Source organism: Oryzias latipes, chromosome 21, assembly GCF_002234675.1.
Source record: "Oryzias latipes chromosome 21, ASM223467v1".
Taxonomy (NCBI): domain Eukaryota; kingdom Metazoa; phylum Chordata; class Actinopteri; order Beloniformes; family Adrianichthyidae; genus Oryzias; species Oryzias latipes.
Window position 1 is genome coordinate 30,144,336 of NC_019879.2, and position 17,496 is coordinate 30,161,831.

The 17,496-nt window shown below is 44.4% G+C and overlaps 1 protein-coding gene across 1 annotated transcript in view; it reads left to right on the forward strand.

Moving 5' to 3' along the window:
- The first annotated feature begins 1,056 nt into the window (after positions 1 to 1,056).
- dars (aspartyl-tRNA synthetase) overlaps positions 1,057 to 17,496 on the forward strand; it is a 29,059-nt gene continuing 12,619 nt past the window's right edge. The window contains exons 1-7 of the mRNA XM_004086925.4: positions 1,057 to 1,194; positions 3,615 to 3,717; positions 8,893 to 8,922; positions 9,193 to 9,250; positions 10,999 to 11,091; positions 12,373 to 12,475; positions 15,926 to 16,028. Coding sequence (XP_004086973.1) covers positions 1,172 to 1,194; positions 3,615 to 3,717; positions 8,893 to 8,922; positions 9,193 to 9,250; positions 10,999 to 11,091; positions 12,373 to 12,475; positions 15,926 to 16,028 — 513 coding nt within the window. The 5' untranslated portion in view covers positions 1,057 to 1,171. The remainder of the gene's footprint in view (positions 1,195 to 3,614; positions 3,718 to 8,892; positions 8,923 to 9,192; positions 9,251 to 10,998; positions 11,092 to 12,372; positions 12,476 to 15,925; positions 16,029 to 17,496) is intronic.

The window sequence follows — 17,496 nt, forward strand, 5'->3', positions numbered from 1 at the left end:
TGTGTTTTGGGGCAACTGAGCAGCAGGGGGGCCGTTTCATGCATCAGGAACCAACATCCTGAGAAAAGCTTTGATTACCTCCCCAACACACAAACACACACTGTACTCAAACTACCAGCACTTGCTGTGCATTCCTGCAAAGGTCACTGTTACATGGATGCACTCTGTACACTCAAGCAAAAGTGTGGAAGTTGTTTCCAGTGTGGAAAAGTAGCCCCACACACTGCAAAAACTGAATCTAAAGAAATAAAAATGAAAAAGTTTGTTTCAAGAAAATGTGTCTTATTCTCTGTCTTGACAGAGCAATACTCCTGTCAAGAAAGTTTTTCAATTCCAAAATAATCGTAATCTCAACATCTTAGTGACTGAAGTTTTTTTCTTAAAGTAAGAATTCTTGGTAAGATAACTTTTTTACACCATTGGATAATTATTTTTCCTTTTTTGTTGCTTATTTAAAGAAAGTGTGCCTATAAGAGACAAATGTTTTGACTTTTTTCTGAGGGGCCTGTTTTGTGGACAATGGTAATTGAATTATTTGGCTCATTAAAAAAACACGTTTGGTTGTTCGTCTAGGTGTGTTGTATAATTAGTTATATGTTGTCGGGTGACCACAATAAGTGGCAAAGATTAGACTTCTGAATGAGAGGAATTTCACATTAAATGAGCTTATAATATCATTTTTGACTAATAAAACAACATAAGAAGTTGCTTGGTGGCAGATTTTGAAGAAAGAAAGAAAGAAAGAAAGAAAGAAAGAAAGAAAGAAAGAAAGAAAGAAAGAAAGAAAGAAAGAAAGAAAGAAAGAAAGAAAGAAAGAAAGAAAGAAAGAAAGAAAGAAAGAAAGAAAGAAAGAAAGGTTCCTGGGAATGATAAACAAAAAAACTATTTTCGGTCTAAATACAACAGTTATTATTTTATATGATTATTTTGCAAATGCATTTAGTTTATGTGTAATGTCCTCATTTTAAGCACAGAACGTATTCTCAAAGTGTTTACAACTTTGCTGATTCTGTGTACAAGTCGAGCGGAACGGAAGTTGATCCCTTGTTTCTCGCCGGAATTCACAGCTGTTTCTTCCGGTGTGCGTGCGCGCTGTGAACAGCTGATGTTTAGCCTAGCAGTCAGTTGGGACTGATTTCGTTGCATTTTTTGCTCCTAAAGAGAGCTCGTCATGACGAAAGAAAGCGCGCAGAGGTAAGAATGAAGTTAGAAACGGCGACAGCGGAAATGCTCAACCCGCCGCGAGGCTTCAGGACGAGTCTCGCGCGGCTAGCATGTGCTGGTTTAGCTAATACGTGCTGATTGCGTCAGTTTGACCAATCATGAGATGATACAGTTACACTGTTTAAAATAAAACTTTACAGAATGAACCAGGGTAAAAGCACACATAGAGTGTTTCTGGTGAATGAAACACCTGCAAAGCTGAAATAAAACAACCTTTTGTTGGATATTTACAAACTATTATGCTCTTATTATTTAGTTTTCCGAATCCAAAAAAAAATCATTATGTTAGAAATGCGTGTCCTGTTTTGTTCTAGAAATCCTAAATCTGTATTAATAACCATTACATTTAAACTTGACATCGACTTTTATTTATTTATGTTGTTAGAAATATGTTAACTGAGAAAGTTGCCTCCACCTTTCCACCAGGTAATCCATCAATCAGGAACTGTGACGTGTGCTGAGATATTACAGAACATCAACAGGTGCACCTCGTAGATTCAGTCTAAGTTTGTGTCAGAATTCCCTCACTATTCACTGCTTAGTTCCATATGTAGTTGGTGTCTGAATCTAAAATTCCTGATGCATCAAAGCTGTCTAATTTGGTGAAGATAGACCACAATGCATTGCGTTTGAATTATTTTTCATTCGAAAATAATGAATGAAATGAAATTTTTTTAATGAATTATCCAAGATTTCCTCATAAAACACAGTGGATTCATAAATAGTCTTTGTAAAATGTTCATATTTATAAGTTTTTCACTTTGGAAAATGGTTGACGGCGTAATTGCAGTGAAGAAAAAGTAGTAAAAATCTGTCCGATTGACTGTATTAGAGAACTGGAGGGAGCAAGTATGATGTCACCCAGAAAAAATTTCGGCTCCAACCAAATGTTGTCAATTCAGTCGCCTTTTTTCCCCGCAGTATGGACGTTGCCATGTTGGAGCCAGATGTCGTCAGTAGCAGTCATTGGTCTGAGTTTCTATGGCAACCATTTTCACCAATTAGGAGTGAGCTTGTTGGAAAGCCACGCCCCTACCACTTTTGCGAGCAGGTTTCACAAAATCTGTCTAATGTTTTAAACGTGGGACGTGGGGGCCAACAGGCTCCACCTACTTTTATTGAGGCATCTGATCGGTCAGTCTATAAGTTAAATAACTTGAACTACGGAAAAATATAACGTGAAAAAAAATTAGGATTATTAAGAAGATGTTTTAAATAAAAGGTTTCAGAGCAGAAATGGTTATTCTGACCAACAGAGTAACAGTTGAGTCTATGGGAGTTTGGCTTCTTGGAGCCAGCAGGTACTTCCTGTTTGGAGTGCCAGGGGGGAGGGTTCAATCAGTCCAGTTCTTATAAACAGTCAATGTTCCGAATAGCATTAAAATACAGGGCCCTAGTCTTTTCTTTGTTGGGGTGCAGTGAGTGAATTCAGACATAGTCTAGTTCTGTAAGATTCTTCCCAGCAGGTCTTTAATCCGTCGTTTTGAGTCGGTAGCACCTCAGTTCTTCACTCTGGTCTCATTGGAAAAACGGATATTCTCGCTTCATTGGTTGGTGGAACAAAACTGATCCAGACTGGAGCTTCATTGATCTGTTTTTGCACCTTATCGCTGTATTTTTACGCTCCACTGCTTCTCCCTACATTGTGGGCTGTGGTCGTTTGTTCCAGGTTTATTTGGCTCATTGGAAGGAAGTACAGTTTTAGTCTAATGACCTTCCTTGGAAGTCGCATGTTGGGGATTTTATTTGATCTAGCTTTGCTGTTGTGTTATTTCCTGTGATTAACGACGCAGTGCCCGTGGGCTTCCTTCAGGTTCTGACACCTGCTGTTTGTGGATGTTTTTCCACCAAACCGTGCTCATTCAATCCCCTACATAATTATAGAAGTGAAAGGTCCACACTTTATGAAAGAAGGCCTTTTATCTGCAGATTTATGGCTGCTTCAGCTTTTATTTCCTCTTATTCTTTGACCCACAATGCGAGTACATTACTGTTGGACAAACGACAGTTTTAATAACTAACTAAACCACAGTTTGGTGCTTTCTTGAGTCGCAGAAATAGTTTATTTGGAACGTAGTAAAGACATAAATCAAAAGTAGTATCAGAATGTTTGTTTTACTCTTTACCAACAGTGTGGAAATATTAACCCTTTTCTGATCAGGTTCTTGGTAAGGCCCCGCTGCCACCTGTCCATCATCCACTCACTCTGACTCCAGCTGTTTTGGTTGAAAGAACAATGGGATTTCAGTTATCACCACTTAAAAGCTGGACGTGGTGATGGTTCGGAATTAGTTTTCCCAGGCAGTCAACTACTTCCTGATGGGATGGAGGAGAGGCTGGGGGCGGAAGGTGGCTTTTCTGTTTACGGCGTGTGTTTCTTCCTGTTCCAGTGCGGCGGAGGAGGACCAGCAGGCTCAGTCAAAGAAAGCTCTGAAGAAACAGCAGAAGGAAGCGGAGAAAGCTGCAAAGAAGGCTGAGAAACAGGCCAAAGTGGTCAGTAGTGGTGTTTTTTTTCTCTACTGTGCTTTGATGTTTCACTTCCCTTAAACAGCTGTGACGTGCTGTTATGGCGGCATTGTGAGCCCAGCGGGGTTGGTATGGCGGCAGGGGGGAGGCAAAGTGTCCATTGTTTAAGTATTCCTGTCTTTTTTGCTGTTTATGTCCCCTCAAAGTTCTATTTTCTCCCTGGATGAGCAGCTAGCATAGATGTTAGCCATTCCACACACTTTCCGAAAAACAGGTCACATACCGTCCCATTGAAACTCTTTGAACTGCACGGTGGGATTGTGGGAAAGACGCTGTGGCATAGAAAGTTTGTAACTACCTCCACCCACTGCTATCCTCCTTAAAGCCACTTCAGACCAGATCAAGTCTGCCGGCGCTGACAGAGTCAGTAACAAGACTTGGATCTAAAGACAGGTTCAGTTTTAAACGATAAACCATCGGTGGACTCTGTACTCAGACACATCAAGACTTCCTGAGGAGGTCAGGTGGAAGGTTACCAGTCAGTTCATTTCCCAGGTTGGTTAGTGATGGACAAGGACAAAGGACTCATATAAATGATATAATTGCACTTAAACTTGTTTTTATTTGAAATTCAAGTGGACTTTAAGGTCAGCTCACTTTGTCCAAAAGAAGACATTGGTTCTGAACTGGGAGAACAAATGTCTTTCTGGCCAAGAAAAGGTTGGTTGTAGAACCTCAGGTCCACCCTAAAACGTCTGTGTTTGGGTTGATGAAGAGAAGAGTACAGTTAAAGCAGAGAAGGAAGAAGATTGTTACCGTAAGCTGGCACTTCCCAACCCTGAAATACCTGAGTCCTTGTATCTATCATGGAGCTGTGGGTTAGATCAACGAAACGAGTCAAACTTGCAGGACAGGGCCACTTGAGGAGTAGGGTTTGGAACCGTGGCATCGGGCAAAAGTCAATGCGATTGGAAAAAGGTTCACGTTGACGTCTGTCAAATCATAAGTCAGGTCAGTTCTTTCTGCCCTCCTCTTGTGTTTGTAATGCATCGCCGCAAAGAAATCTGATTTTCACATTGACCACACCCCCTTCAAATGTTTGACCGATCACACGCAACAAAAGTTCAGCTAAGATAGCTGAACTGTGACAACTGTAAAACGACCTGGTGAATGTCTGATTTGTGGCGGAGCATGAATTCGCCTCATGAAGGCTCAGAGGACCAGATGAACAGCAAATGAGCCGCTGACGGCTTTCAGTTTGTCAATGAGGCATGAGGATGGAAACGAGTCGTCACCATGACAACAATGGGCTCGGTCAACAACTAGAGCTGTTGCTCTTGTTTCTCAGCAAGCTATAGACTCATTTCCTCACAACACAGTCCCAAAGTTCCACTTAAGTAAAGGAGGGAAACCTCTGATCATTGTGAAGAAACTCTGCATCGTCATCTAAATGTCTGGAATTTCTTTGTGAGATTAGTGCCTTAACATAAACATTTCCTTTAACATCAAATGCCATTTTTCCCTTCATAGAGCCGTAATCACAATAGCCCTTTTTTTGGGTGGATATGGGCTGTCTGCGGGCGAAAACGGTCAAACTTGTTCAGTCACACAGATGACCCCCTGGAAATATCAAGGTCGTAGACGGCTTAGTGAACCCATAGAGAAAAAATGTTCATCCACTTATTTCTACGCGGCCAGTCGGTGAGAGCTCGGAGTAGAACTGCTGCTTCTCCACATTGAAGGGAGCCAGTTGAGGTGGCTCAGACATCTAGTGGTTGAGGTGGCTCAGACATCTCCCTGGGGAGGCGTGTCGGGCATGTCCCACTGTGCGGAGGCCCTGGGGAAGACCCAGGACCGATGGAGAGACTGTCTCTCTGCTAGCCTGGGAACGTCTCGGGGTCCCCCCAGAACAGGGGTCTGGAACCTATGGCTCTTTTGATGGTCACATGTGGCTCGCAGACAATTTTTTAATTATAAAATCTTTTTTTCATTAGACCAGTCCAGGGGTGCTCATTATGTCGATCGCGATCGACCGGTCAATCTTCAAGGACATGAGGGTAGATCGCAGGCCAGGAAAGATAAATAAAAAAAAATACTTCTAAAAAATCCACCAGCCAATCAAAATCCTCACCGAGAATTACGGGACTTGATTGACATGCAGAATGGCCAATCGGACATCCTCTGATACATACGTCACTGCAGACGTGTGTTTAAATTCACTGAGGGCAAACTCTGTCATCACAAAGTCGCTGTCTGCCCCGCGGGACGTCAAGTCCCCGGTAGAAGACCACTCTGGACAACCGGAGTGTTTATTGAAGCCGCCCCACGTGTCTCCTCCTGCTACCAGCTTGTTTGCGGTTCTCGCCCGATAAATACGAGCTCATTTAGGAAGCTGTTATTTCCCGTGAAACGCGCTTCGTACGGAGCCATCAGCGCTTTGGAAATGCCATACTTCCCCCATTGCACGGTTTAACAGAGCATGACAAATGATAGTCGCTGCTTACTGTCTTAAAACGCCTCATCTGTAATACAAAAGTACTCTGAGAAAGAGCGGCGCAGTTGCAGGGACGGGATGTGAGGAAGAGGGGGGGGGGGTAGTGGGCACATTGTCATAACTTAAAACACACAACCCGTCACTCGCTGCAGCGTGAGTGTGTGTTTGTCTCCACGTCTGCATGTGAGCAATCTTTCTTACATCTAAAGAACATTCAGACCAACCTACGATCACGGTTAACGGATGGAAGTCTCAACGCCTGCATGAAGCTTAAACTCACCACGTATCAACCGGACTAGACCATCAGCAAAACCACCACCCAGCACCAGAGTCACATTAATGCTAAGAAATACTCATCATTTATTAGCAACAGCATAAAGGCCCGTACACACCGGGACGAATATTCGCCAGGCGTTATTCGCCAGCGTTTTTCGCCACGTTTTTTGTGTTCACACCCAGGTGATTTTCGCTGACGATGAGCCGAGCGAACATGCAATTTCATTCCCTGACATTAGATGGCGCTTAATGTAAACAGAAATACTCCTGTACACAAGGTGACGCTGCGCAACTTTACGCTTCTTAAAGTCGCTTTTCACTCATAAGAAGAGAGCAAGTATTTACGCGCTTGTCAGAATCATACAAAGAAAACATGAATATTTCAAGCACCAGTAGCTCCAACTGGTGCTTGGTTCGGGGATATTTTAGAATGTCCGTCCTTATTTCTTCGCGGCAGTGTAGACGCTACTAGGCGTCTATCTTCTTCGCTGGTATGTGTGCTCAGCAAGGCAGTTTTGTGTTTGAGCGCCCCCAAGTTGTGTTTTACTGTAACTTCAGAAGTTCCAGACACGTGTGCAAAAGCGCCATTCTCATTGGTCGAATAGATTTCGACGCAAGGCGTCAAAAAAAAAAACGAACCCGAGGCGTTTTTTTTGACGCTTTGACGCGTGCCGTTTTTTCGCGTCGGTGTGCACACTCTCATTGGTGCCCTTTGTTTAGTCACGAGGCGTTAAACGTCGGCGAAAATCGCTGGCGAAATTCGTCCCGGTGTGAACGGGCCTTAACAATGTTATTGAAAAAGAATCCACAGACTTATTGTACTTTAAAAGTGTTGAAATTACATCAAATGCAGACATTCACTGGTATTTTTAGTTTTAAACATATTGTAGCGGACTGAGCTTAACTGGGTGGCTGTTCGGTCGCGTTAAAAGTTCCGGAGTTCATTTGCATTCATCATGCAGAGATCTGATTGGCCCTCAGGTCCGTCACTCAGCCTGTCGTTGGGGAGTTTGGACCAATAGGGTTCAGCTATGGGCCGAATAAGGGAAATGGGAGGGCTGGAGCAGGGAAGCATAAAGTTGGGAGAAGTGCTCTCGTCTCGGCGGGAGAGATTGAGGAGTTGCTGAAATAATTGTACGGCGTTTGTTGCGGTCTACAGTAACCAGAATAAAGAACCCTGAAAGAGGTTAAGTCTCCGTGCCTCAGTGTGGGAAAGGGACACTACAATAATGTATGGCTCTTTGGAAAGTAAATTTAAAAATATGTGACGTTTATGGCTCTCTTGGCCAAAAAGGTTCCCGACCCCTGCCCCAGAGGAACAGGAGGAAGTGCGGGGGGAGAAGTAAGTCTGGGCATCTTTGCTTAGGCTGCTGCCCGGTCCCAGATGAGAGGAAGAAGATGGACTGATGGATGGATGGATGGATGGATGTTAAATAGGGAAATGGAAGTTCATCTAAACTCACTGTTTTGCTTCCATAACTGTATCTTTTAGACCTGATGTACAAGCATGCGCCTCATAATACGGTGCACCTTGTGGTGCAGAAAGTTTGGTACTAGAATAGAATGAAATTCCTCGATCAGAATTCCCAGAGAGAAGATAAAGATGTCTAAATCAATTAATTGATGGAGTTGGACAACGTGTGCCCCGCTGTCATGACTCTTTGAGAGGTGAAGCTTCTCCAGCTGAGGTTACCCGCTCCACCTGGTTTCACGGAGGATGCAGCTGTTGCTGCTGTCACACGCCGCCGTGTGTCTTCCCGAGGCGGCACCTGGGAGGCGAGAGCATTGTTTGCCTGTTGGTTTGTGTCACTTTCAGCTCTGAAGTCTTTTCTGCAAACTCACATCACCTCTGAGGCATGGATGCGGCTCTATCGTTTCCTAGCTATAGACTCCCAGGATTTGGTTGATCACAGGCTGCAGTATCATCCATCATGTGATGGGATTATCATATCAAGGATGGCCGATTCCAATTCACTTCACTGCCACCAGCCACTTCCCTGCACCAATATTAATTTGCATAGAAAATGGAAGTGTAGCATTGGTGGGGCTCGATCTCATCCCACTATGGAAGTCATTCACCTTTAAGTCTGTGCAGAAATAAAGAATATCTGTCCACTTACACGCTTCTATTACCTAGTAATATCCCCTTCTGCCATTCCTCATTGATGTGATGGGTACAAAAAATTCTGGGAAAGGGCTTTGCAGTGTTTTGAGGCTTTTAGTCGGGGCTATGATTTTGTGATTTTATTCAAATCCTCCAATGGCGCAGGATGAAAAACACAAATTACAAGGCTGTTGTTGTGAAAAGTTCCCCCCATTTGACGTCAAAGTTTTGGAGCATCTTGTGTTTTTCACCAAATATGCAGGAAATAACAGGAGGAATGTCTGATGGCAGCAGACCTTAACTTCCCTGTCGCCTTCTTGTGTTGCAGGCTGCAGAGCAACAAAGCACCGAGGAAGATGTAAGTACCACCCACAGATACCAGCAGTCGTCCTCCAACACCAGCTCCTTACCCTTGATTCCTCCGGTGCACGCCGTTCCAGCCGTTTGTGTGCAAATACCTGCAGGCATTCCTGCGGTTCTCACAGCTTTTAGCCAAGAAGACGATAAGACCCATTATCTGTCTGTCTGTTATCTCCGATGAAGCAGACAGACAGACGTCAGAAACAAGTGAAATCACAGAGGCAGAACTTGCTTATGGACACTTTTCTCTTTGCTTTTATTCCTTAAGGACTTCGCCAAGGACCGATATGGTGTGTCAGCTTTGGTCCAGTCGCAACAAAAACTGGGTTAGTACCAGCGACCAACCCAAACACTCACTTATTGTTGGAAAAAAACAGTAGAAGGGGACATTTGGAGAGGTTCAGAAGCGAATGACAGTCGAACTTTGCGTCAACGTTTGAACGTTTTAAACGTTCGTGCTTCACTGCATCACTTTGGATCAATGGCAGTCCAGTCCATGAAGAGAGACGTTGCGCCTCAGTGGAACGAAGTTATTTTGACGCCCAGAGTGTGAAAAACACATTAACATAACAAAAAAGATCGATCCTATCTACAAGCAGTAGCTTCTTACATAACTTTCCGTCTGTCATACGGTCTTTAAAAAGAGGCTTTCTGTTTATTAATCTCCAATATTCCAGAACAGGGATGCCTTAATTGAAGTGGGAATAATTTCCTTTGACTTATGATGCTGCACAGCGTGAAATGTTTGACGCTTCACTCCATGTGTTGTGAGTCGCTCTCTGCTGTTGTTTCAGCTAAAAGGCATTTGCGACGAACAACAAGTTACTTGTAAATGAAGTTAAAGTTTTAAATGGGGAAAAAAAGAAGAGTGATGTGGTTTTTGGTAGATCAGTTCTTTGTTGGCAACATTCAATGGAGTCGGAAATTCCTCTAACTCCACAATGTTCATTGTGCCATCATTTTTTTGGGTTAGACGATTGGATGGTTAAAAAAGAAACGCTATTCAGAATGTCATGATGTCATGAAATTGGCGGCACCCGCAAGGAGTGAAAGGCGGAGCCTCAGAGATCGAGTCGTCATACTACTGGGTAGTGAAATTATCTGTAAATTATGATCATGTATGTGGATATAGTTTACTCTGAAAGGCTTAAGAAAAGCAGGATTTAGACCCTTGAACAACTCATTGTATAGAACTCGGTCCATGTTTTCTCTCCTGTGGTGCCTCATCGTTCCACTAGGGGCAGTAGAACCGCTTTTCCTGCTCGTTTCAAAATGGCGGCTTCCACGAAAACACTTTCAAAAGCTTTTGGTATTTTTCAAACTTTATGGTGAGAATAACTCATTTATTGTTTGTTTCTATTGTGTATATTTTAATCATACATTAAACTGAATAGTGAACAGCCAGTTTGCCACTTTCTAAGCAGCACAGCTCACTCATCCCACCATGTGTACTTCCTACAAGAATAACCCATTCATCGGGGAAGTGAACAGGCTTTTATGATGTAAGATTCATTTCCACAAAGCATTTTTACTGAGAAAATATTTACCAAACGTGAGTTTTTCTTGCTTTTATTTGTTTAGTTCATTTCCTTAAGAGTACGCTGCCATGCAACGTCTCTGCAGGGATAGAAGCTGCACCGAAACTCGAAAAGCGCCGTCAAGGACAAGAACTTTTGGGTCGAAGCCGTCGTCCATCAGCTGTTTCATGTCCAGTCGCCGCAGACAAAGCAGGGCCTCCCTCCCTCCCTCCCCCCGCGCTCCGCCGCAGGGACCGGGCCGCGCGGGGAGGGCTTTCATGTGGGTTAACGGGGGGGCGGCTCGGTTTTCCCCGATGCCGCCTCGGTGGCTGCCTCTTCTGGAGGGGGCCGTGCCTTGGAGTGATGCGGCTGAAACCAGAGCCTGTTTGTCAGGAAGCCCTCAGAGGGCCCCACCGCTGCGTCTTCGTTATCAGACATGCCTGTAATTTGAGTGTTTTATTGTGGACGTGCACACGCACGCTCGCACGCTCACCTGGTGACGGTGCGCTGGGATGTGAGCAGGAGAAATGAAATGTTCATGTTTGCTTCTGAGCCAGACAGGAAGCTGGTGCGAGTCCAAGACCTCACTCCTGAGAAGGCCGACCAGCTGATTTGGCTCCGAGCTCGAGTCCACACCAGCCGAGCCAAAGGTGAGGACCCCCCCCAAACACACACACATTCTGTTCTTCTGTTCAGTTTCTTTTTTTTTAACATAAACAGCATACAGTGATCTGCAGGAAACTACAGCGGTTAGATCTCCTAAAAAAAGTGAAACTAAATGAACCCCCCAAACCCATTAAAGATCCACTTTTTGCTGTTTTTAACAGGAATTTTTCTCATAATGGAGGTCATATATTAAGAAAATTACGCTTAAAATGGTATTTTTAACTATTTCTTTACAGAAGTTTTTGTGAATCTGGAGCAGAAATGCATCATTTTTAGATGTAGGCAAACGTCCTATGAACTCCTGCCGCTCTGTAGAAACTATGTCCTAGAAAATGACAGGTTTTCTGATTTGAACTCAAAACAGCAAAATCATAACTAAAAGTCCACTGGGAACGCTTTGAAAAGATGATCGGAATGAGTGTTTAAGGAGTTTTGATATTTCTGGTTAAATTAGAATACCTTCCTGGTTCTTTGACTCTTATTTTGTCCTTTTTTTAATTCGTTCATGTACTTTGCTAAAGTCAAATATTCATGTGGCGTCTGAAAGTTTGATTGCTGCCATTTAAGTCCTGATGTGCTCAAATCTTTAGGTTAGAGAGTTTAAAGTAGTAAATCTGCTCTACCTGCCCTCTTTTTTTGTGTCTTTCTTTGATTTCACAACCTGGCGCTTCTTTTGCTGCCAGCCTGTTTGTGTTCCAGCTTCACAACACTCTCCTATTTGAATAGAAGGAACCGTCAGAGCTCTGCCCGCTGATTCCACCTCCTCCAAAAACAACGGCGTATAAAGACGACGGCCCTCTTGTTGTTTCCTCTCAAGATAACTTCCAGAGTCAAGAGTCACTTCCTTTCCACTCGTGTTTTCATTCTCGCTGCTCGCCGTAGGAAGTTCATGTGAGCAGAACAACATCCTGATTGGTTGTGGGATGAGGTGTATCTGTCGGTGGGAGTTTGGCAGGGCTATTATCCCCCCCTCCCCGCCTGCCTGCCTCCTCGCAAACGGCAAACCAATCTGGGTGGTCCCACTGCCTCCTTCTGCTGACAAAACATGTTTGCCGTCCTCCCAGGTGTGTGTTTGTGTGATAAAAAGGTAGCAATCACACTTTCTCCACACAGAGCTCTTTAAAGACAAAGCTCCTTCACAAACGTCACCCCCCCTGCAGCTGTGGGATGCCCTGTTGGTCACACACAGCCCCCCCCCGTCATGGGATCTCAGCTTCAAACGTGCCCCCCCCCCTGCTTCATCTTTGCTCTATTGTTGCTTTCAGGGAAGCAGTGCTTCTTGGTCCTGCGTCAGCAGCAGTTCAACGTGCAGGCGCTGGTCGCCGTGGGAGACCGTGCCAGCAAGCAGATGGTCAAGTTCGCTGCAAAGTGAGTCGCCGCTGCCGTTTTTCCTGTCACACATGGCAAAAAGAAAACAAAGCAAAAAAAACAATGGTGGGAAAACGCCGGGCCCTAATCGCCCACTGATCCGCATTTGGAAGAAGGGGGGAGGGGGAGAGTGATGGGGAGGGGTTGCAAATCAATCATTTTTCACCTGACAGCGCAGGCTGCCTCTTGACGGAGGCGACGGGTGTTAACCCAGCGCTTCCTCAAGCCACTCCAGTGGCGAGCGTCGTTAGTCATGTGAGGAGCTCAAACGCAGCTTTTTACCGCCGACGCCATTCAAGGGTCTGCTGACGTCCAGACATATGGAGTAACTGCATGATGCAACTGCATTGGACTGAAATATCTTTGGTTTCTAAACAGGCATACACCCAGTGTTTAACGAATTAAACGTGGAAGACCTTAATTATTATGCAGCTTCTCCAAAAAATGTTGCTTAATTAGTAAAAAGGGTGACACCCGCCGCTGCAATCGACCGCACAAAAAGAGGCAGTTGATGCTCACGTTTGGCAATGCAGTGGCTGCTGAACGTCAAAGACGTCTTTATTGGAGCTGGAAGCTGACGGCAGCATCAGCTCTGCTCAAAAACCCTCTTTCTGTTTCCTTCTATGAAACGACAGTCAATCAATCTCCTGAAAAAGATTTGCAGTTGTATTTCCCCAAAACACATCTGCGTTTCGCGTGTTTGTCAGCTTTCACACCTCATGACCTGTAAGTTGACTTAGTTATGAAAATGTTTTATTTAGACGGTATGTCTCTGAGAAAATCTTCCTGTGATCTCCTGAAGGCATCTCAAATGTTAGTCCTTCTGGCTTTTTGAAGGACGTGTTCAGTTTATCTTTGGATATTGGCTCCAGTTTTTATTTTAGACCAAACAGCGGTTCATTTTTCCCTGAATGTTTTAAACATTCATAATTAAAGTAAAATAAAAGCTGAAGAAGCTTTGCTCCACAAGAACGTCACGCTCTTTGGAAACAAAGGCATAAACCTTGTAGTAGAAAAGGGAAAAACGTGAATAAAAAGGAAAATTCTCCATTTTCTGTGGAAGACTTCAACTTTCACTGGAGGAACCATAAATGAGGCACAAACGTGGTTCTTTCATGGTCGTGACAGTTACACTTCACCTCATGAGGGAAGATGCCAGAATGGGCTTTTAGCTGCCGGCTGAAGTAAAGGAGAGCTCTGGACGGCTGCCTCCGTTCTTGGAGGGCATTTAGTCCATCTGCACTTTATCTGCGGGGTCGTCTTGAGACGGACTTTAGCTCAGAACCTTTAGCCCACAGAGAAAAGCAGCATCCTTCAGCTCAGTTTTATGATTCAATGTTGTTTTAGCTGAAAGAGTTCTGATACAAGCAAAAATATCCAAAGTATTTATCAGAAGGTCATTTTCTGAAGAATTTGGAGGCCAATATTTTGCAGCGACAAAGATTATTCACATTTTCTTTAACTCAAGGAAACTTTCAATCTTCCCAGAAATAGATGGTTTAACCTCAAGGTGAAGGTGGAAAAGGATTGGCTCTTTATTTAAACAGCAATCCTGTGTTTCTCTTTAGACTCCAAAGCTGCATTCAGGTGGAAAAACTGGACCAAAGTGACAGCTGTGCTCAGTTTTAAACTGATTCTGGTGTCTCCAACATGGCAGCAAATCAACATCGGATGACAAAATTGGCTGGACGACACGGTTTAGTCAAGTTGTAAAAGCTCCTGATTAGACTGATGTAACAGGGTTCATAGTTATTCAGAGCTGAACCGACGACTGCAGACGTCAGCGAACCGAAGCAGCATTGTCGGGAAGAACGGCCCGAGATTCCGGTTCCAGTGATGTCAGACTGATAGGCACATAGAACGGGTGCTTCAGGTTTTACCAAGCCCCCGTTGGTTGGTCGTTTGTCCAATCTTCACAAGGAAAACTCAAACGGGGTGAAAGGTGTGGATGGAACAGCCCCTCCTTAATTTTGTTTACGTTTGCTCGTTCCTCATTCTTGTTCTGCAACATTGTGGTGTGACCGTTGTGTTGTAAAACTGTTGCTGCTGCCTGACCTCAAAACAAATGAAAGTGTGGGGCTGTTGCCTTGGAAACCGTCGAACATGGACACGGAAAAGCAGCAGAGTCATTCCGGTGTTTGGTGGAGACCCGAGTGAGCCTCTGAGCGGAGCGGTGGTCCATAGATCCTGCTTTATATTCATCAGCCGGAGCAGGTGGCGTGGCGAGTTCCCGCTGCTCTCTGCCTCGTATCTCCTTTCACACACTTTGCTGCAATGATAGATTAGCTGAGTAAGACCCCGGATTAGAAAGATCCATGCATAATCTTAGATGGGGCAGAGATGGCGTCGTAGGAAAGCCATCCTTCTTGGATTGTGTGTCCAAACGGTTTTGGGCTCCGCAGCGTTTATTAACTTTAGACACCCGGAGCGCCGTTGGTCGGGTTCCCTCCGTTAGACCGAGCTTGACTCGAGGTCTTTTTTTTTAATTTCCTTTGGCGATAAAGGGTGTGTCACCGTTTCAGCCATTGAGACGCCCTGCACAAAAACCCTTACTTTAGAGGGGGGAATTGAGTTAATAGTTTATCTGAACCCTGATGTGGCTCCTTCTGTATCCAGAGATCACGTTTGTTTCCTGAGTGGCCACCCTGAGCTGGAGTGGCTGCGCTGAGTGACACCGCGGCTCCACCGAGAGCATCTCCAGAGGTTATTAAGGAGGGATTTATTTATTTTGGTGATCTAGTATTGATGGGAAGGGCCGCCGCAGCGGCAGCTGTCATGGGGCTGGGGGGGCACAGCCGCGCCGGTGTTCAGACCCTCATTACTGCCTTTTAATGAGGAGGGGTGACGGATTGCAGCAGGTTTCCCATCTGGCCATGCCCTGTTTGGCAGTGGGTGGTGTTCCTCATATCGCAGATGATGGTCTGGGTTTCAGTGAGGGGGCCGAGCAGAGAGACGGCATTGTCCTCAAACCCAAGGGACCACAATTACAAACCGGCCACTGCTTTTCTGTTAAATGTCTGGGTTTTAATGTTTGTTGGGGAAATTCTTGCAACGTCTCCCAGCTTTAAAGTTGGTTTTGTTGTAGGTCTGGGTGCTTTCCTGTGATGCGAGCTTCTAAAGAAGCTCCACTGCTCCTGTTTGTTTACCTTTTGTCCTCCATGACGCAGGAAAATGAGTCCCAAATGTTCACAGTTTGCAGAATTTGCTTTGATCCAAAGCATGATGACAGGAACCGGTTCCTCTGAGAAACCTGCAACCTGGTTAAAGTGGGCGATTCTTTTGAGGCGTTTGGTTTCAGCAGCCGTGAGAAACGCTGCCGTCAAAAAACCACTGACCCAGTTCCCTCCTGCACGGCGGATCATGAGAAACAGAGGAACTTGTCTGCACGTGTGGGTCAGAGATTAGCTGAGTTTGTTTTTTAAGTGCTGTTTGTTGGTCACGCCCCACCAGCATCACCAAGGAGAGCATCGTAGACGTGGAGGCGGCGGTGAGGAAGGTGGAGCAGAAGATCGAGAGCTGTTCCCAGCAGGACGTGGAGCTCCATGTTGAGAGGGTGAGCAAAGTCGTCATTCTGCTCTGCTCCAAAGTCGTTCTTTGTGTCTAACTGTAGTTCAGCAGGTGGACAGCTCCTCTCTGAGGAAACACAACCTCAGGTGACACAGCCAAATGTATTCACAAAGAACTCCACAAACCAACAAAATCACAACTTTTTAATGATTTTTTGTGTTCTGAAATAACCCAGAATAAAAAAGAATAATATTCTAACTCATTTAAAAAAGATGAGTCACCAGAGGAGAAAACGGGGACGGACAGTGAAAGAAATAACAGAAAAGCTTTTCTAAATGACCTAAAATATAGAATAAACAAATAAGAACAGACATTAAAAGATAAAATAACTACTAATGGACCGTAAAGGAGCTTCCCTAAGTTTTGTGGCCCTACAACGGCCCACACCGTTTGAGCTTTAGCACCTCCGTGCAGATCAACGACGAGATCAAAGTGGTTTAAACCAAACAAAATGAGCCCCTGTAGAGGACCGACAGCAGTGTCCTCTGTTTGAGGTGTGCAAGATATTTCTACGCTGGCCGACTGGGCTCACACTACACACAAAAGAAACAACGCAACGGCATTACCCGAAGCACAACGAAATTACCCGCAACACAATGACATAAACCGCAACACAACAGAAATGACGGAAAAAGAGAAAATCAGGACTATTTTTCTCCTACTGGCAGAAAAAAAACAATTCAGTTTCAAACTATTCGGCACGACGTAATGTGACAGATGAACTTCAGGTTATGTGAATGAAAAGAAGAATAAAGGCTGCAGCGGTCCTCTGCACCCAAACGTGTCTCTGACCTCCTCATTTCACATATGAAACTCCGCTTTACCGACACCGAACCCCGGAAAGACGAAAACACTGACAATAATCTGATTTTGAGTCACCAAAAGGTTCCAAATTTCTCTGTTTTTGAAATCTTAAGCTTCACAAAACTCTCCACATCTTTCATCTTCAAGCTAGGCTCATATGAATGGAAAACTTTGGCGTTTTTTCCTCGTTAATCTTTGACTTTTTTCTCGTAACCCTAAGAGATTTTAAGTAGTAAATTTATGAGATAAAAACTTGTAAATGTACAAGTTTTTTCTCGTAAATTTAGAGCGTTAGATGCAGATGTCGGTATGTGGAGAGCTGGGTGAATTTGTATATTTAGACAAACGTATATTAGTAAGAAATTACGTTATCTAGTGAGAAAACACCCTGATCTTGTCCAAATATCACGTAGCTCTCAGGAGTCCTCATTTTCTCTTTTTCCGTCATTTCCGTTGTGCTGCGGTTTATGTCGTTGTGTTGTTTCTTTTGTGTGTAGTGTGAGCCTGTCAGCCAGCGTATATTTCACTATGATGCAGTCCAGTTTCAGCTCAAACCGTCTGAGAAGCGCTAACATTAATGACGCCGGCATAGTAGCTGCCAGTTGTAAGTTTCAGAAGCAGCTCAGATGGATTTCATTGTCACTCCCCGT